We start from the raw sequence: 21613 nt of genomic DNA, 5'->3' as shown, positions 1-21613 counted from the left end.
GATCCCAATATACATTTATATCTATGCCACAAATGAGCTCGTATAAACCCACCCAACATTTGACTTACATTTTCAATGTATTTTTCCGTCTTCCCTGCTGATTCTGGATGTTTAAAACATCCCTTTCTGTTTATATGCTTTAATTCTCCCCCTTTCCACAGTCAACCATTTCTCATAACCTCTCTGCAAAGGTCCCATTTTTCACACCTTTCCCAGTTGCTGCTCCATCCCCCTCTGAACTCTCTCACAGTGTCTAGCTGGAAAACTTTGCCAGGTTCTATAACGTCATTCCTGAAAGAATGGACCAGCTATCTTGCGAAGCACATTTGGGAATGCTGCAAAGCAAGACAGCTGAAAGGGGATAGGAGCAGCTGTCATGGAACTGAGTCTTGAAGCCTAAGTAATTATCCCTAGTCAGGAGGTAAATGATACTGGACATGGTATTAGCCTGTCCCAGCTGTGAAGTAAAATATAGAGATCGTTTAATCTGCTTTACAAGCAGGAGGAGGTATAGAGAGTTACAGAGGCTTGGCTGTTGAACATAGTGCAATTTGAATTATGGCTGAGACTCCTTCAAACACTGCAATGCGTTAATCAGAAAAATTATCACCATCCCTTTCAAACTCAGACACTATCTTGTTGTGTCTCCGCTTCATATTTGAGGGTGTATCTGAAATAAAAGTGAAGGGAAAAAGCAAGAGAGTTTTCAATATTTACGATCCTAGTTATGTCTTTTCAGTCTATTTTAACTGAACATATCTTTTAGTGGAGGAAGAAAGCTAAAGAGATCTTCTCCCCGAGTGCCATATAGTTAAAAAAACCTTGCTTACCACTTACCACTTAATGCGGTCTGCCAAGCAATGATGTCAGCATCCTATGGACCTATGTGTTTTTTTAACGTTACTTCTTATTTCACAACTTTGCTGTTGGGATTTTGGTCTTGTGCAAGACTTTTAATGAAAATAAAATCTTATTTCTTGCATTATTTGAATTGAATAACGTAAGTGGTAAGTAAGGTTTGTTTAACTATATGGCACTCGAGTACTCTGCAAGGAGACATCTGAGAGTACTTTGTGGGCATGAGTCTAGAAGTCTACTGAACAGCTGTAGGAAGGACATGATGCAAACTGAATGAAGTAACATGATCTGTAACATACAAACATGTGATGTCATTGGACTTAATTCTATTTACTTGAAAGCCTCCTCAAGACCAATCTAAGGAAGCAGAAGGCTGGAAAAGCAATTACATTATGGGGAAAAAAAAAAGAGAAAAGAAAACAGATAATGTTACATGGATGTGCTCACCAGAACAGACAGAAAGCTGTACAAAACCTTCTGAATTGAAAACTGTTCTCAGTTTCTAGTGGAGAACTCTTTTTAAGATGGTAAAGTGGCACCAGATTTGTACTTGACTGGATGTCCATACAATGGTGTTCAGAGGCTTTTGAGATACCCTGGTACCTACTGCTAGGCTTCAGGATGATACTCTGTAATAGCGCGATCCTGTGTCACACTGCAAATTCCATGTTGATGTAGTCCTAGTCCCAGGGCATCCCAAACAGCACTACTTTCTTGTCATAGAATAAACTGTATTCAGGCAACTGAATCACACCTTTAACTCCAGATTAATATACTTAAATTTAGGTGTCTTCATGTAAGTGTTGGTCATGAGAGTTGGTAGTCAACACTACAGCCATTGGAGATCTAGCCATACTGTCAGTGAAGCCTGAAGAGGGTTTCAGCTCACTGGGTGTTAGGACTGTGGGTCTCCTAGAAGACCTGAGACACAGCTTCCAGTCCCATGTAGATGTAGACGGTACAGGGGAATTCAGTTGCTCATTCAGAGACTCAGATATCATAATACTTCATGACAGCACCTGCATTTTAACCTCTGTGATTTCAATGCCTTAATTTGGGCTATAGAGGGAGACAGCACAAGCCACTTGTGGTTCACATCTCTGACCTCCTTCTGATACATCCTTCCCTCATGAAACATGGTGGTAGGAGGATGTGGTGGCTTTTCATCCTCTTTTCTCCTGTACCTCAGTGTTTAGAACATTTTGTGGGATATGGCATACCCTGGGTCAAGTTCCTCCTCTACGGGAAGTAGTTAGAGTCCCCAACACACTAAGGAATCTGGGAGCATGGTACTTCCACCTTGTTCAGTGCATTCCCCTCTACTTTTTATAGCCCCGGCAGCGAATGCATTGCCCCTTAGAGAATGCAACATTCTATAAACTGATATAAAATTGAGGATAAATTGATAGGGTCCTACCAAGCTTTCCCTTCCTCTTGCAAGAAGGACATTGCTCAGGGACTACAAAATCCAGTTATGAGTTTCTGGATAGGGAAGGGAACTGAAATGGCAGTCCAGGCATAACATACCTATCACATAACAGAGGATGGCAGCTCTATTTCCATTTGTACTTTGAACAGAGCTTCATTTAGTAGGAATGCTTCAGCAATATCTACCAATTTAGGAGCCTTGAGAGGGAGATACTTCACATGTGTATCCTGTCAGGGCATACATGTATATGTAGCTCTGAGGCATTTCTGGATATGCAAAAGAGCTGCCTACTACATTCATAGAGAATTTTAACATCAGACACAGAGTGCCCTACAGACTGTATGCACCACCTGGAAGAATCAATAGCTGGACAAGGAATGTGAAAATTTAGATTTTGGGCTTAAGCACTTGAAGTGGCAGTAAAGGCACCTAAGTACTTTTGTGTCTCTTAACACTACTGGGCATCCTTCTTCCCAGATAGGAGAGAACCTTGATTCAGTGATGGGTCAGGTTCAGTAATGCTGTAACTTGTCTATTGTGGACCATGAGGGACAGATTACAGGAGATACAGGGCCTTGAATCACATAGGTAAGACAAGAAACATCTGCTAAAGTCTGTTACAAAGAGCTTTTTTCCCCAAGAGTAGGCACTGACTAATGAAACTCAGGTTTTTAGAATCTCAAATCTACAATTCTTGTCAGAGGATTTTGTTACAGTACTTTTAAATGAAAAACAATGGAGTCATAAAACCCATTTTTTTTTTCTTTTTTAAAAAAAGGACCAATTATCATTAAGTACTCATGGGGGAAGGAAGTTTCACAATAAAAAAATGTATTTTTGAAAGCAAATCTTACCTTATAGATTCCTTCTGGAATTTGAGAAGGTTACTGCTGTTATTTTATGTTCTTCCTGTGCCCAGGTGTATTTGGTGTGTTAAAACATGAAAAAAAATAGTTTCAACTGACTAAACATTTTATTTATTTTTGTGATAATTAGGAGGGGATGTTATTTAAGATTAGCTGACTGAAACATTTTCCCATCTTCCATAGAACAAAGATAATAAAACCAAAGGAAATATTTCAAACAGAAGCTTTGGCCTTATGAAGCAGACATTTCCCCATATCACATTTTTTAGAATTCTCAAGGAAAATTTTGAATCAATTTATTTTCAGTTTGCACCAAAAAAGAAAAATGAAAATTTTATATGAACTCAAACTAGCTTTGCCCACACATTATATTATCAGTCATTTTTGCCATCTTTCTGGACTCTTCTACTATCAAGTCCAATCTAGAGATTTAGAACAGGAAATAGATGCCACTAGCAGCTTAGCTGGCTTGTCCCCAGGCTGGACATTTGCATAAGGTTTTTGTCTCTGAGGGCAGGACTTTGCATTTTTCTTTATCAAAATTTATAACGTTTGTTTTGGGCCATTCTTCCACTGTGTCCAGATCCTTCTGAATATCAGTTTTCCTCCCTAATCATTCCTTCCATGTTGATATTCTAAATTTCTGCTTTTATTTTGATCATTCCCCTTCTATTCTCACCCCTCATGTCTCCTGCCCATTTTTCTCTTCCAATCCTTCATTATATATCATGGATTTCCTGCCTAAGGATGCGTTTCTTCCCTTCTCTGGCCTCATCTCCTGGACCTTGTTCACCATACTCTACACCATTTTTCAGGCAAGTCAGTTACACAATATTCTCCATTGTCATATTCTAGGCTGTTTCTTCAAAAACTGGTGGCATCTTACCCATTTACTATTGAGAAGTTCACTCAGCATCCTGGAAACTATGTAATATCACAACAACCAGTGACATACATAGGGTTTGAACAGGGAAAATGTGTCTTTTGTGCGATAACACCGGAGGCAAACAGGAGGTGGAAACCCAGGAATCTAACCTCTTTCTGCAACACAACAAAACAGCCACGATTAACAGCCTGGGAGGGAAATGACTCTCCCAATGTTACAGGATTCTTCTCTCGTATTTGTCAAAGTTTTGTCTAGCATCATGTTGCATCTGCCTCCAAAACTCTTTCCTTGTGAAAGCTGCACAGCCTGATGGGCCTTGCTCAGAAGGCTTTTCTTTGCTTATTCAGTCCTTTTTCCCCGCTCTGTTTCAGTTTCACCATGTTTCCTTGGTTACCATAATTTGTTTGTCACCCTCGTGAGTTGATGTCTTCCTCTGTTTACATGTGTCACGTATTTGTGGGTCACCCGGCCGAGGTGTCCACGTCTGCCCTTGTTCTGCATAACTCAGCCCTGGCAGGCTCTGTGTCGAGCATTTCCCACCCCTCCCTCTCAGATGCTCTTCAGTTTCCAGTTACACTTTCCAGTTACCCATTGAGAAGAACTGAATTCAAACGTACTGAAAACCTTTTTCTCTGTTCCATTTTCTTTCCGTTTTCCTTCCATTTCTTGTTCTGTCATCTCTCCTTTCTACTCTTCTATTACCCACCTCCCAGGATCCCTCTCACTTCTCCATGAGAAGAGAAGGGTGGAAGCCTCACAGAAGTCTTCTCACCAAAGAGGTGCATTTCATTGCTTGTTCCTTTGGGGTATTTCCAGGTCTCCACTGCATTCAGGGAACTGCACTTAATTTCCTCTCTCTCCCTTTGCTAACCCCAAGATCTCTACTGGCTGGCAGCTGCCCTTGTCCTCATTTCCTCCTATTTCTTGGCAAGTTCTATTTTGACTACTCACCAAGTCAAGACCTGCAAGACCAAAATCTGCTCTGACTGGATAGGTGTAGAATTTCCAGAGAGCTGGAGACCCTAGACTTAATTTTGGTTTATTCCTTACTGTTACTTTTCCCTTTTCACCCAAATTAAGCCACAACTGTGAGTGATTATTCTTCTCAATGAGGAAACAGTAACTCGGTTTTTCTAAGAACAGGCTACAGGCAGATCAGGTGTTATTCGGTAGCAATATTTCAACTCTTTAATGCAATTCAATGCAATTTTGAAGCAATGGACAACTATCCTTATCCATGAGGAGAGTTTTTAAGTGAAAGAAGGTGATATTGGACAGTCTCCATTTTCCTGTGGCTTATATAAGATGAACTAAAGTGCGTTTGCAAAAAGAAACAGCTCTTTGGAAAATTGGGCTTTCAGGGTTTCAGGATTTGCCAGATGCAGGCTACAAATTCAGGCATCTGAAAGAAATCATTAATTGTGTTTGAAAATCTTCATTAAATTTTTCTGCACAAACAGGCATGAAATGGATATCTCCAGGCACCGGTAAAACAAGCTGGTTTTATTATAGAAGACCATTTAGCACAGGCTGTTCTAATTTAGTTTAAACAAAGTTTATCCTTAAGTGCTGTATTTCTTACATTAGCCTGTGTGTATTTGCATGTTTGCACATGTGTGCACAGTTGTTTACGGAAAATAAAGAAATGGCCAGAGAATACTATGAGACATATGTTTTTCTCTCTCATTGAGATACTGAGAGTCAGGCCATGATTTTGGGTTGCTTTTTTCCATCCATGTAACAAGGTACTGAATGGTCAGAGGGGATAGACCCCACTATCTATCTGACCCCACTGCACAGAATATTTTCTGGGACAAACCACAGGAATCAGTATCTAAGTGCAGCAAATCATAGCAGAGGATGTTCAAAGGAGATCTGGTTTCTGAACCTGCCCTTGCCCCATGCAAATAGCTGCAGAGAGAAAGTCACCTGCTGCCTGCAACAGTTTAAAAATGATAATAATAAAAAAAGTATTTTGGTTGATTCATCCTAGGCACTGAACTATGTGTTCTGGAATGATATTCTCTTAGTGGCATGAGTTCTCTGCATTAGCTGATGCAGCTGTAAAAAAAAATATGAAGTGGTAATAAAAGAAAGTGCAAATGTAGGTTACAAAATCAGAGTTACAACAGCCCGTTTCCTGCCCACCTTCTGTGAAGATGGGCTTGACTGGAGAAAAGATGTGCAGTAAGTGAGTAGAACTAGATTCAACCAGGATCGGGTATATCAGCATTTGGGCTTCTTGCAGACACAGAAGCAGCTGGAGGCAGAAAGAGTGACGACTGTCATTTGTGTCAGCTAAGACTTACTACAGCACTGGATTTTGAGGAATAACTACTTGGAGATCCACAATTTCTCCGTGTTTTCTCCCTCTTAGTTCCTTTATTTATACTACCTTTCCCTTTGCTTGCCCTCACTCACATTCCTGGTCCCATTTCCAGAAGGGAACTGGCCGGATTGGACTCATGTCACTTCTTGATCGCATGTACTGCTCACAGGGAAATCCGAATGAACCACATTGCACATTACTCCTGGGACTTCTTCCTCGAGAAATCCATTTTTGCTCCCATGGAAGTCAATGTGAGTTTAATTAGTCCCAGATGTCTAGTAATAACAAGCACTTCCTTTTGGTAGAGCCAAACAAAAGCAGTGTTAAAACTGTTAATTAAATGCATTTGGCTCTGTCATCGGGTTATTAACTAATTCCAGTCATGGCAGCCAAGCTAATACGGGCTGATGAGATATAATCTTGCTGTGTTCAGCACAACAGCCCTGGACACACAGCCCTGCTTGCTGTCGCACCAAGGAAAAGCTCAACAACTTTGGCATCGGACTTCCAACCAAGCACTGGATTGCTCCCTGAGCAAACTTTCCCCTGAAAGAATCTGAATTTGGACCAAGGTGTAGTGTTGGCTTTTGCAGATGTCACATCAGGTCCTATTGGTGCTAACTCCCAGCACAAATTAATTAATTACCGCTTGCCTCAATCTTCAGCTGATTTCCGTGATATCCATTGGTTGCACTCTTAAATATTAAGCAGCTGCCTCTGCTTCAAGACTAGAAGGTTAAAACCATGCACACGCACACGCAAAAACCCAAACCTAAGGTGAAGTCTGAACACCATAGAAGAAATAGGAAGACATGGCTTTTCATCTCTGGAGTATTCCAAGCTGGTGCTTTAATATATTCACATCCCTGTGTATTTTACAAAAACTTGAAGGTGGTTTTATTTGTACAAAATCCCACAATGAAAACTACCAGCCAGTTTCTTACATATCTGATTTAAAAATAGAATTATACATCCTTTCGTAGTGTGTTAATTTTGACATTCACTAGCTGGAAGAAACAGAAATGGAGCAGCAAATTGACTCTGAGTTAATTACCTGGATAGGTTTTGGTTAGACCTCTATTTCTCTTATGTGCCATAACAAACAGTTCCTGGAATTAACAGAAACTCTAGTAAAGCTCTTTTGAAAGCCACTGGATCCCTATAGGGTGTGATCAGGTATTGGTGAGCTTATTTCCACTTCGAAAATGTGAATCTGCTGTCAGTGTACAGGGTATAATGTAACTGTCTCCTTTCAGTAATGCAATGGATTAATCACATTAATCCCATCACAGAATGAGGGTTTACATAATTTTTCATGCAACCAGCCCTCTTGGTCATAATTTATTTCTGGATAGAGACAGTGGGCCTGTAATCTGAATAATGGCCTGGAAGCAGGTTCACTTTATGTTGTTTCACATACATATCTTTAAAACACTTTTTTTTTTGCTGTCTAACCTCCCGTGATCCTTACAATTAGATATAAGTTTTTCTTTGTTTGTTTTTTTGCATTGAAATGCTAACATATGCAGTGAGTTCCCAACCCAGCAGTCTTCCTTAGAAATATAAACATATCAGTCCAATGTTAGCTGGTTGAAATTCACTAAGTTTTTTTTTTTAAGCATTCACCTAAGAGATGAATTTCTTCACATTAAACCCAGTTAAATATGTATTGCACATGAGGGACGAATTTCTCCTCTTTGAGTTGAACTGTGGAACTGTGCCCTTCAGAGCAGATCTGGGTGACGCAGAGCGCAGTTGTGTCACACCTGAGATTCCTGTTGCATCACCCTTAGTTATTAAGTGACAAGATGGGTGTATTTGGTCACTTTTCTCTCTCTTCTTGTCCCAGGGACTGGAGCAAGGTTCTAGAAGCAAAAGGAGGTATCCAAAGAGAACTTGCTATGATTAAAGTCTTTGGTTCCCACAGATGTTGGTGGATTTTCTAAATGGAAGTCATGAATAAAACAGACTAGCAAAAAATGTCATTTTCTTCTTTAGCTACATTATTTTTCCTTTGGAATTCATGGGAGATTTGCAATCAAATTCAAAAGATTGCATGGTATTATTTTGCTCCACAGTGATGTTGGTTTGCATGATTTCAGTTTAAAACATCAAAGGTGTTTTATTTATTATCAGGGCTTTATAGGGATCTCTACTACCACTGTATAACCTTTTTATACAGATCTGCTTGTGAATGAAGCAAGTGCAAAACATGACAAATTCTCCATTAATTCCCCACAAGCTAGAGCTATACAAGTGGTGCAGATCAAGGGAACTTTGAAATGGTCTTGAAATCCACAGTTAAAAATCAAAGACAGTAATTTTACCCTTCATTTCTATACACTTGCAGTGTAGCACCTGATTTCTTCAGTTGTCAAGGCATGGTGTGAGCTATGCTTTAAACTGATGGCTGAAGTTCTGCCTGCGAAAGCAAAAAAAAGAGCCAACTCCGATGATGATCACAGATAACACCAGAACAAATGTTAATATAATAAGAAAGTTGATTTTCTTTAAATCCTCTTTTTCACAGTCCTCTGGCCTAATGTTCCCAATGTGCATTTCTTCCTCGTACCCGAAGTTCTGAGTGTACTGGCATGTTAAGTGCTCTGCATTGGGGATATGCACGTTTTTGTTCTGGATCATCGATGAAAGCCAGATGTTTCCACAGCAATTGAGTGGGTTACCAGTGAGATATAAGTTCTTAAGGGAATTTTCTAATGCTAAAATGTTGCTGTTCTGTAGTGAACTAAACCTATTGTTCCGTAGGTCCAGAACTTCCAATGGTGAGCCATTACCCCACGTAGGTAGCCAAGTCAGCTGATTTTCAGAGAGGTTTAAGTGTTTAAGGTGACTAAAGCAAGGCAAGTCAATATTTAATTCTGTCAGGCCATTACCATGTAAATACAAATGTTCTAGAGACCTTTCCAGTCCTGATAGTGCTTTCACTTCTATTTTCAGTCCTGGATTCATGGAGACATCCAAGGCAATCAAGGAAGTCTTATAGAAAGTGTACGATGGTAGGATGGTCAACATGTTGTCAGCAAGGTACAAGTACTGAAGATCAGGAGAATCAACAAATGATACACAGCCACTTTCCTCTCCAGCAAGCCTTTGCTTGGCCAGTCCTGAGTACATGCTACAAAGGCTGATATTATTGCTCTGTCCATTAAGCAGTTTGAGGCTAGAAAGACTTGAAAAGATGTCAAACTGCAGGATCTGAAGGTTGTTGTTTTGAATATAGAGCTCCTTCAAGTTTGACAATATTCCAGCATCGAGGAAAAGGTTCTGCAAACCATTGTAGCTCAAGTCGAGGATGGTTAGGGAGATCAGTGTGCTGTCATAAGCTACTGTAAAAGCCTGGAGACAGTTTTTACTGAGATTAAGGGTGTGAAGGGACAACATTGATTCAAAGAACTCATTTGGAATAGATTTGATTTGATTATAACTTAAGTCTAAATATATGAGTTGGGATAAATAAAGAGAACTTTTATTTCTACTTTGCTTCTGATCAAGAAAATGAAAAGATGCATCTACCCAGTCTTTCTCCATATAGTCCATTTTATTATGAGGGGATTCTGCAGTGAGCTGAATTAAATTCTTTGATAAGTTCAGAATTACCAGCTTGTTCACTTGGGGAATGACCGGGAAAGTGTGGAGTTTGTTTTCACTCAAATCCAAGCTTCTTAAGCTATACTCATCCTCAGACTTCGTGGTATGGAAGCTCTCAATGCTGTTCCTGCTAAGGTCAAGTACTTCCAATTGCCTGAGGTTGAAATCAGAGATGCAAGTAATTGAATTCATGGAGAGGTTGAGTTTGGAAAGGTTCACTAGAGTCTCAAAAGCACCTTCTTCTATTTCCATGATGATATTTCTCTGGAGATCTATCTCCAGAAGATTGGGAGAACCCTGAAACATATTCTGTGATATCATTATAATACTGTTGTCCGCCAAGGAGAGATACTGCAGTGCTGGAGCTTGTTTAATGAAATACTCAGCCATACCATTGTAGAGACTGTTGTGGGATAAGTCCAGTATTTCCACCTTAGGTAAAATCCAATCCCCACTGTCGTATTCTGAGCAAACTCATATAAATTGTTGTTGGCTAAGTTTATTTCCCGCAGTCTTGTCATTTGTACGAAGACTCCTGGCTTGATGAAGCTTATCTGGTTAGAGCTTAAATCCAGGCACTGGAGGGAAGTATAAAATGATAATGGCATTTCAGGAATGCTTTGAATCAGGTTTCCAGACAGATCAATTTTGTTTACATTCAGATGAAGCTCGTGAGGGATTTGGTGAAGGTCTTTGCTGTGGCAAAATGCCTGCATGTTTACCTGCCGGAGAAAGAGAGAAAAGGGGTTGACACCTGAGAAATGTACAATAGCCTTGCATGAAATATAATAAAATAACATTCAGCACCCATTCAGATACTTTTGAAACCTTGGTCATATTATTTTCTTTGAGCATTCAGTCAACAAGCACAAGCACCCCAACACTTCTTTGCAACAAACATTAGTACCCGTATCATTTTAAAGACATCATTGATTTAGACTAGTAGAGATCATTTTCTGCATGGTATACCTGCTATAACTTTGTCCATGATATCTCCTATATAAATAAACCCATGCGAGAGGGGAGCTGGATCAGCATGTTATGGAGATCTAGTGTCCAAAATTAGATTTGAAAATAAATTATTTAGGAGTTTACCTAGTACAATCTTCATCTAATGTGAGAAGGTTTTTCCCCCCCTTTTTTTTTTTAATCTTTCAAGTTCATTTTAATAGCCCCAAGTGAAAATGTTTGCCCTCTTCCCACTGCAGATTTTCTCCAACTTCATCCTAAAGCACTGTATTAGATTCTGCAACTTTTACTTGTAATATCAAGTGGCATTTAAAACAGCTCCTCTCTGTCACTAGGATAGCTCCCATATCAAAGCATGGAGAAATATATAAGTATCTAAGGGTACAAACCCTCTCTCTCTGTTAGTCACACTCCTTGGGTATTTGTGATTGTGTCTTCCTTTAACTAGATCTCAGTTAAGCAGTGCGTTTTTAACCAAATAAATCCTTCAACTATTCAAATATTTCTGATGCTAACCTTCAAAATGCTCCATTTCTCTTCCAACTGCATTTATTTTATTTATTTTTTTACCATAAGACAACAATTCCCTTCTCCTGTCATAGGAGGCATACCATTATACAACTGTCTGTATGAGACATTTGTGATACAACAGGGAAAGAGCATATCCTGAAAACCATGTTTTCAGGGGGAAGAAGCTGTGATGCACAGTGAGGGTCATGCTCTTTTAGGCCACTTTTTAGCAGCCAGCTAGTGAAGAGCTCAAGTGTCAATATCAAATTCATCTCTTAGATGTAGGTCACAGGTTTTATTGCAGCTAGGACTAAGTTTGTGTCCACGGCAGAATTTGAAGTGTGAGCTCACCAGGAACATTGGAAAAGTCAAGCTAATCACCTTTGCATACATGTCAAGCCATATTTTGCTCTTAAGGAGAACATATAACAGCAGGAGGAAGTGGAATGCAAAAGGATTAGACAGCATTTAATTTAGTGAAGGAAAATTCTCATTATGAATGTATATGGTTGACTGGGTCATGTACTGTTTATAAAAAGATCAGAAAGAGAAGGTCTGTTGAATCTTAACTTCTGTTGAGAAGCAGAGTTCAGGTTCCATGACGTATTGTATTATCTTCTCTGACTTAAAAAAAATACCAAAAACCCATTCCCCAAACATCTGTTTCATGCACACTTCTAGGTGGATGATCTGGCAAGTCTGTTTAGGAGTTGTGCGGAGTATCCAGAATTTCATAGATCTCTTGTGCATTGTGTGAGTTTTGGAGACTGCATGTGAGTGCACCAGAGAAACGTAACAACACAGCCAAACTCTGCACATGCACAAGCTGCTTTGGGGTCCTTCCTATTATATATCTTGATCCCAGATAGATGGCCTATTATAATCTGAGTGCCCTCCTTTTTTTCCTCCAGTCCACTCAGGTCTTGCACAGCTAAACAAAGTAGAAAGAGAGGGATAAGAACACTCTGGCTTCCCCCACCTGTTAGTTCTTTCCTACCAGGCTGTTGCAGAGTTACTCAGCTTAAGCTAAAAAAGAGAAAAAGCTGTGTTAAGCCCAGAGGGCAAAAGAAGAGAGCAGGAATGCTCATTTTGTCCAGTTTGAGGAAGAGGGAGAAGTCAGGGAGATGCAAAAGTCCAGTGTTAAACAGAAGCAATGATTTTGCAGCCCAAGACGGACAACAAATTTCTGGTCACATTTAGAGCCAGAGCTCGACAGGTGTTGAGCACCCTTTGCTCCCTCTGGGCTGTCTGCACCGTAGCCAAGGCCTGATCCAAACTGCATCGATGTCATGTGGCTGGTTCCCTCTGACATCCCCAGGGATGAGGTCAAACCCAGTTCCCCTTGCTAGATTGGGCCTTCACTCTGATGTGCTGAACTATCTAAGTGATAAAAGGATGATAATGTCTATATTTCCCACTGTATGCCATTTGCTCCTATTTTTCTGACTTTCATTCTTTTTCACTGACTGTTTTGATTCTCGATGTATTTCTTATCTCATCAGTTCTGTACTATGTTTTCTCCCCTGGGGCTCCAACTGCATTAATTTTGTTCTCATCAACACTAGGAAGAGAAAATGAAGCACATCTCCGTGGGACTGAGTGAACAGCATCTGCTTGCGTGTTTGCATCTCCCTTCCTCCCTGCTGTTGCCCAGTGGGTTGGCAGCTTGAGGCTAAAAAAGAGCTTTTCATCTGTCTCAAGTTCCAACCTCATCAGCTCTGCCAGTGGTATAAACAATCCTGTCTGTTTAAAGCCCATTGGCAGGAGGCACTGAAGGTGGAGAGCGCTTAGCCCATCAAGTGGAGAACACTTGGTCCATCAGCTGCAGAATGCTTGATCAATCCCATGCCTTGTTCCAGTCAAGTGCTGCCCTAAAAACTTTCCAAACAACCCGAAAGCTGAGGGTCATTTGAATTCTGACTTCAGCCCCAGCTTGGAGGCTCAGCCCTGGGTGGATGTTGTCATCCACCTTAGTAATGGCCCTGCAAACTATGTAGCTGGAGCTGAGCTTCTGCTTTGTTGTCCCCTATTAACTCACGACTGTTTGAACCAAAGAATTTGGGTGAGAGCCACTTGACACTGACTTGCACGTGCTAGGAGTCCATGTCTGGTCCCCAAAAGAGCTACATAGGTGAAGGGTCAGCTACACAACCAAATCTAAGGAGAACCTCTTTCCTTGATATTTAAGCTATTCCTTATTCTCCTGGAAATGGATGGATTGCTGACATTCACCTTGGCTCAGCAGATGTTTAATAGCATGTTAAATCAGTGTGGCTCACTCCCATGTCTGAGTCGTGACATGGATTGTTTATTTTCTAAAACCTCCTTGACAAGGCTTTGGTTTAACAAAACGAACACCGGTAGTGAGTCAGAGAAGGGCACAGGTTTCTGACTCATTCATCTCCAGAAAACCTGGCATGAAAGCTCCCATTTCTGATCTTTTGCTATTTTAAAGGTATCACCATGGGGAAAGTAACATGTAAAACAGTGAAACTGGGATGAAAATTGAAGCCGTGAAATAACAGGGGCTCCCAGTGGGCTTGTCAGCTTACTCGGTAGCTTCTCTCTTTCTTTAAGCAGAGCAGAGTGTTTGGATTCATATGCTCCAACTTTCATTGGACAGAGTGTTCAGAAAATGATGTCTAGTAAAGCTCCATTGAAATTAGCAGCGCTCAGCTATTAATTTGGACCAGATGAGAATCCCAGGCACTGGCTACAGAGCGTGTTCCATCGGTACTGAGTGTATCCCAGCCTCACTGCACACAACCTTGGTCTTTTGGCCTCCACAGTGGGCCAGCCAAAAGCACTTTAGAGTTGTGGAAACAAGAAAATGTTTACTTCCCAAGAATCAGTCTGATCTGTGACCCATCAAGAAATGGGATGGGGCGAAGCTCCTTGGATTCCTGCGTATCTTACCCCGAGTTCACGTGACTGTGATACATGGGATCCAGACTGTCATGTTTATAGTGGTTTCATCAGCCTTCCCTCTCCAGCCAATGAGCAGAGCTAGCCAGTCACCTTCCCAAGATCTTTTTATATATACTAGGTCTTAATTTCTCTGGAATTCAGGAAGTGCAGTAATACAGCAGGGTGGGCAGGAATGGAATGAGTCCCATAAGGGAGATTTGTACTGCTTACAAATTATTTTTTTTCCCTATTTTGGAAATTCTTGGGGATTTGTGCTGAACAGCTTCAACATTCAAAAAAGAAAAAATAGATAAGTATTTTTAAAAGCCCTGTTACTATCAGCAACACTGGGATAAGGAAGGAGTAAGTGAACTCAAGATCGTCTGTGAAGAACACTTACTATATTGAATTAGGCGCATGCAAAAATTGAAGGGGCAAATTCTGTATGGGAAGACATACAGATTTTGTCACTTTTCTTACCCCAGATGAAACTAGGGACAATTGCACTGGAAGCAATGATGTAGCAAGGAGGAAGAGATCAGACTCAGTGCTGTTACAAAAGGAGGACTGATATGGACGTATTTCACAGAAGATGCTTTATTGAGATTACAATGTGAATTAAAGCTAAAATAAAGAAGTAGACTTTAGGTCTAAGTCCTTTTTTATGTCTCTGTTAGAGATCCTCTGTACAGTCTTGGGGAAATCAGGTCATACTTCTGTCAACCAATTCCCCCTTCAGAAAAAAATGGAGACAATAATCCCCCTGTTTTCCCCACACTTAATGTGCTGTTGCTACGGTGAGGAATAGATGCTGCTTGGGAATGGTTTGAAGAGCATCCCTTAGCCTAGCAAAGCCCACTTCATTATCCCAGGAGAAGTTGTTCCTGGGGGACATGTTGGGTTTCCCTCCACAGAGACCTCAGTTAGTGCCTGTAACAGGGGCAACCTCACCTCAACTGGCATCTAAAGGGGCCTGTTGTAGGGACATACGCTTACCACTTCACAGGATGTCCCCTCCACAGGCCGATGGTTGGAGAACCCTCTATTTAGCGCTGCCAGGAAGAAGACGATGTACAGTTTCATGGTTCTGCAGGGAAAAGTGATCATGGTTAGCTCACAAACTCAACACAGGAGCCAGCTCATGCAAGTGGACAAAAGCTGAAGCCAGAATATCATCTAGCATGGAAAGACATGTATGCAGTTCAATAAATTCCCACTGACACACCTTCAAACTTGATGAGGAAAAGAGACACATATATGAGGACTTGAAAAGTAAATCCAAGGCATTTCACGGCATTTTCCTGGTGTCATTCAAGCTGCTACCTGAAAGGTACATAGGTCATTCATCTAACGCCGTGTGCTTACACTGGGCTGTGTTGCTTGACATCATGAAGTAGAACAACCTTCAAACATAGAGTTACGTTCCAGATCTACCTCTCTCTGTCTAGAGGCACATCAGGCACTTTTAGGCAGGTTGGGTTTTGGGGTGCCGACTCCTCACCAAAGCGAATGGGTGTCACTAAGAAACAACTAGTACTGGAAACAGTTTCCATAAGTTTCCACTCTTCTCATCACATAGCGTCAAAGAGCTTTTACGTGCTCATTAGTCATAGCACAGCCAGATTTGATGGGCTAATATAAACAGCTTAAATCATGCACTGAGAACTTTTTCTTCAAAATTTTTCCATTTTATACATCTCAGGTACGGACAAACTTTTAAACAGACTTGAAAGCAGATGCCTTAGAGGAAAGAGCACAGATATGAAATGGAATGGATCTGTTTGAAATGAAGAATTCTTCAGAGAGTTTAACTCTTTGGAGGGCACTCAAAAAATAGCATAGAAATGACAGCAAACGGAGCAGTCAGCAATGCTAGGCCTGTTGCTGAGCTGTGGGAAAGAAATGTTAGCAAGGGCAAGGGAAAACACTCATCCTCCAAGACTACATGTGTCTAGGTGGATGCTGATGAATCCAAACATGAGACTTCAGTGTCACATGTCATCAGGTAACTCAGAAACAATAAAGGAAAGAGTTTTCAGGAGCAGATGAGGCTGCGTGTGTCTCTCTCAAGCAGGCTCTTCTCCAGCGAGTAGTTCGAACTACTGAGTTTTAGCCCCATGGCCCTTGAAGGGTCATTTACCTTCTAACAAAAAATTCTTGTAGAGGAGAAAGTTTAGCAATATAATGTTTAAGACATACAAAGCACAGCCTTGTGCAGCTGGAGGTGGCAAAACTTTCAAGCTGAAATGATCAACAAGGGGAAGTTCAGACAGGTAGGCAGCACCCTGATGAAGGACTATCCGTGCTATTTTACAGATGGGGAAACCAGAGGTGCAGAGATGGTACTTGAACACTGCCAATACAAGATCTAGAGATCACCTGTTTATTACAGCCACAGTTATAAGTACGTCAACTTCTGTTTGTACACTGCCCACATGTTTGTTCCTGCCCACATCCCAAGCCAGTGAGATACATGCCAGGTCTCAACAGAATTCCATGCAGCAGGGCTTTGTTAGCACTGCTCTTGAGCCTTTTCAGGAGCAAGCCTGCATCTGGCTAGCCCCAAAGCCAATCTCCTTTGCATGTGCCTCCAAAAGGCTGTGTCAATGTACCATTATCCAGTGGCTTCCACCCACAGAGCATCATGAGGCTGGAAGTGAAAAATAGAAGAGAAGATATAGTTTCCAGCTGGTGGGGATTCCTCCCTTTAGTCACTACTTGAGGGATGCATCTGAAGCTGTGTGCTTCCACAGAGCATGATGACTGATGAAGAAGTTCACCCGGGGATGAAGTGTCTATAGGGCTCCTGCAGCTCAGCACCAGTCTGGGTTAGAGAACCTGACACCATGAGATATCCATTTCTGCCAGGGGAGACACAACCATGTGCTTTGGAGCAGGCTGCTCACATCCTTCCTCTATCCACAAGGTCCCCAAGATCTGTCAGGTTGTGAGTTTTTCCTTGAGGTTCAACAGCAAGATCAGTTTCCCCCTCCCTGAAACAAGCCTAAAGATACTCATTCATGAGCCTTTTAGTTTATTCTCAAGCCCTTTAATTGTTCTTTCAAATTGTTCTTCCATACTCTTCCTGAGGAGGAAGAAACTGCTGGTACCACGATCTACAATATCTTTGCTGTTCTCTCTTCTGCTGCCTGAGACCTACAGGGAGTCAATGCTTTTAGAATCTGAACAAGGAAATTTGTCTGGGGAGTGAAAGAGAGGATGACTAAGAAAATATATTGATCATGATGTACAATTTTGAAGGCATTCCTCAGAATATTCAGAAGGAAACTGCTTGCGTTTAAATCCAATGAAATAAGATGAAAAATTCTCCTTGGCTATTACCCACAACAGGGCACGACCATAATGGACACCCATGCTCTGCAAGCTCTATCATGCTACTACTGCAAAAAATACAATCCTTTTTTTTTTTTTTTTCTTAAATTATAACCTTGGCACAATCCAGGGTCTTAACATACTTTGAAACTTCATAAATTCATATGCAACTGGAAAATGGATATATTTCCAACCAATAAAATGACTTGATGGCTGCTGTGCAAGGCAGATCCATAATAAGCAAAGGATCTGTCCCTCAGAGCATTTTTAAGGTAGCTGTCACCTTGAGGTACCCCAAGTACTAGAATATGATGGTGTCTTCCCCAAAATATTAGACCACATGGACTCAACCCAGAGCAGAGCAGGAGCATGCTCCTTATGCTGTTGTCCTACATTCTCACCTATGGAGATTCCCTTCCCAGCGTCATTTTCAGCTTAGCTGCCCAACTGCAAATCATAGAATTCTTAAGGTTGGAAGGGACCTTTAGAGATCATCTAGTCCGACCCTCCTGCACATGCAGATCTTTTCCTGTTTGGATTTTCTCCAAATAGCTCTTTTGACCATGCACCCTGGTTGGCAATATCTTCTGTATTCAGTACCATATCCCCTTCTCCTGTCCCCTCTCAGCAGGTCTCAGCCACACATGACCCATGGCCAGGGCACCACAAAGAGCTCAAAGGAGCCCACTGACCTCCTGTAATTTAGCATCATGGACCCTTTGCTGTCACAGGTCCTCACGTGAGAGGTGCATCCCAATATGTGGCACGTTACAGTGATGGATTTTAAAGAGCAAATGCTAGACAAGATAAAGAAGCCTGCCAAGCACAGCATCTTCCCACTTGCATTGGGACTTGGTTCATCTGGGACATCTCATTGGCTTTCAACATCAACCTGGGAGCAGCAAAAGCAGTAACTCCATCTAAGGGAGATTTTGCTGCTGTGAGGCTTCTACCAAGTTGAAGCAACTTCATTCATGGTGCCAGTCAACTGTGATAAAAATACGAGCATTTCTCAGAGCAGAACTGAGCTATGAGCCATATTTAATGTCACAGCTTTCCATCACAGTTTGGGAAAATCACCCACCTCCATTCACAGTTGAAAAATACAGGTGGTTTCAGTGTCACCACCAAGGAGTCTCAGCAAATGGGAAAAATATGCTGTTACTTAGAAGAAGCATGGTACCCAGGCAGCATCACTATGCCCCTTTAACAGATGGGAGGGCACAAGCAGAGGAGAGCAGTGATTTGCCGCAAGACACATTTGAAAACTGTGGTAGAGCTAGAATTTAATCTCAGTTTGTGCAGTTCCCACACTAGAACAAGATTTGCCCATATTTCTATTATAATATTAAACTTGAAAAAAAATAGCAGATGACATTTGTAGCTAACGCCAGCACTAGCTTCCAATTTTTCCCCTAAAGAATTTTTAACTGCTAAGACAACTTACAGTGAAGTTATTCTGTGCCAAACAGAGGTTAAATAAAAGCGAATACACAAAATGCAAACCAAACTCCCCAGAGTCTGATCCTTCTCCAGACAACAAACTTGGCTTCTGTGTTAGTGCCTTCGCTGTTAAAAAGAGCAAATCATTTCACATTTACCTTGTTTCAAGGGCTCCTTGAGTCCCCGTGCACTGCTTATCATGTCTTTGAAAAGCATATCCAGGTCTTCAGAAAGGGTTCAGTCCTGGCACCGACGAAAGCTCTTCTTCAGCTTCCCACTCACCCCTTCAGGATGCACAAACGGCTTACTCACAACTTCAGATCTAAGGCATGTTTGAGGGAAATAACCTTATTTGGGACAGTGTCTGCTTTAAGTTATGCCGCTTGTCTCCCCTCCGAGTCCTCCGCGGGCTCGTGCTGGGTCCTAGGCACCGCTGCGCTCTGAACAAAGCCAGCTACTGTACAACATCCTGCAGCCCTCGCATGGGAAAACAAGGAGATTTTGACAACAGAGACGGCCGGGATTGGGCTGTCAGAGAAATAAGTGACTTATTTTGGCCGGTTTGCATTGTTTAACCCCACACACGGTGCAGGCAGCGTGTTTACTTTAGGGTTTCGGCTCCGCGAGTCACATTCCCGTAGCGTTGCAGCCTTCCCGCCCCTTGACATAAATCGCTATCTGCATCCTTATGGAAACGGAATTAGGGGAATCCAGGTTTTATATTTGCTGTTGATAAATTGAAGGACCACAGTCTTGAAATCTTTCCTGGAAGACATGAAGCCCCTGCCTTCTTTTTTTTTTTTTGAGTAACACTCCTACCAGTTCTGGAGTGTGATATCAGTCAGATGGGAGGATAGGGATTTGGTATCGGTTACCATGCATCTGACTTAAAATACCTGTGAGGACTTTTCTGGGGCCATGCAGAAAAAAGGGAGTCTGATATGAACAAAGAAAGAGGTGTCCAAACATCTAGATGAGATTGCTGATTTTGGGCATTGAGTACCCAGTATTTAGCGCACACATACCAGACCCACTAGTAAAAATTCCCATTGCAAAAGGGATACTTTTGATGATTTCAGATTGTCTGCGAGTTCAACTATTTATTATTTTGTGCTGCCCTCTAGGGCTGGAGCAGCTGCTTAGTTGTGAGTTCCTTCGGATCGTTTTCCTAATTAATTAAGATTTGCCTCTGGAAAACTTGCCATTGACCTGCTTTCGCCACTGCTGTTTCCCAACTTCACAAGCCTGAATTGCTGCCATGCAGTTCTGTGGTTAAGCTAATGTGCCAAAGAGCTTTGCAATGTGCCCTCAACGTGCGAGGTGCAAGTGCTGCAAAGGGGCGGCCATGTGGGTGGGAGAGGGTGTGAGGTGCAAGGGATACAAAAACCCGTGTTTCACTCCCAAATGAACTGCTTGTCAACAAGATTAGCACAATCTGGATAGGTTCCCCCTGGCTCGACTCTCATCATACTAGTTTTGATCAGCTTCCCCTCGCTTGTATGGTCTTTAAGTTGGTGGGAGCTGGCTACAGCTCTGTTTCTTTACTCCATCACTTTGGCATGCACCCTAGTCACAACCCTCCATCTGCTATTTCCTTGATGGGAGCAGGAAACTCACATTGCAGCTGTGCTTAGCCCCTAGGACTGCTGTGGAGTCTAGAGGTTTAAATGCCTTTTGGATGCTCTGGATTCGTAGCTCAGCTTGTCAGCAACACATGGTATTGCTTGCAACGCAGGGCTACTCTTGTTGGGGAGCTTTCGCAAGGAAAACCTCAAATATTTGAGGTCTCTGAGAAAAAAAACAGAAAACAAAAAACACATCATCTTGGGTGAAAGGACATTTTGATTTGATTTAAATTTGGATTTGGAATGCAAATATGATGCCTATAATGAAGAGTAATGAATGTCTCAGGTGACTGCAGTGTCACATTTTCCTGCACCTGGATGTTCAGAGCAATTTGCTTTGTGAGGTCAATGGGAAGTTTGGATTCACAGTGGGGGAAAAATAGCCAGGCTTTTGTTGGTGGTTCTTTTTTATTTTTCAAAAAGCTCTTTCAGGTCCTTGCGCTGATTTACAGAACTGCCCAGGAGCCATTCCAGCTGAGCTGTGTGTGAGCCTGGACAGAAAGAATATCAGCATGGGAGGGAAGGACATCCACCCATCCTGCTGCTCAGGACTTTGCCCCATTGAAACTGTGACCTCGGAGATGCATTAACCATGCTGGGAAAGGCAAGCTACTCCTCACTGCTTCTGCCCTTTCCCTCAAAAAGTCTGAAGGGAGAAAGTTTCAAAGACCCTGACCTTTGGCTGACTTCCCATTTTCAGTATTTTCTTGATTGCTCTTCTAGACTGGGCCACGACAATTTACACTGTAAAGTGTTGCTGAAATGTTAGCACGGCGCATGTTTGGTACTAAGACTAGAGTGCAAAGCCATCTCCATCAGACAGCTTGGTCCCCTCGTGCGCTTCCATCA

The 21613-nt window shown here is 41.8% G+C and overlaps 1 protein-coding gene across 1 annotated transcript; it reads right to left on the bottom strand.

The window, feature by feature from the left end:
- Window positions 1-8509: 8509 nt before the first annotated feature.
- Window positions 8510-19616, bottom strand: LRRC32 (leucine rich repeat containing 32). Its single transcript, XM_088534950.1, is given in 4 exon segments — window positions 8510-10420; window positions 10423-10699; window positions 15360-15450; window positions 19298-19616. Coding segments are annotated over 3 exon segments (2025 nt in total). The 5' UTR covers window positions 15447-15450; window positions 19298-19616; the 3' UTR covers window positions 8510-8759.
- Window positions 19617-21613: the final 1997 nt, after the last annotated feature.

Source organism: Tinamus guttatus, unplaced genomic scaffold (genome assembly GCF_059628265.1).
Source record: "Tinamus guttatus ecotype Peru unplaced genomic scaffold, ASM5962826v1 Tinamus_guttatus_pri_ptg000602l, whole genome shotgun sequence".
In the NCBI taxonomy this organism is placed as follows: Eukaryota; Metazoa; Chordata; class Aves; order Tinamiformes; family Tinamidae; genus Tinamus; species Tinamus guttatus.
This window is presented reverse-complemented; position numbering and strand designations above follow the sequence as displayed.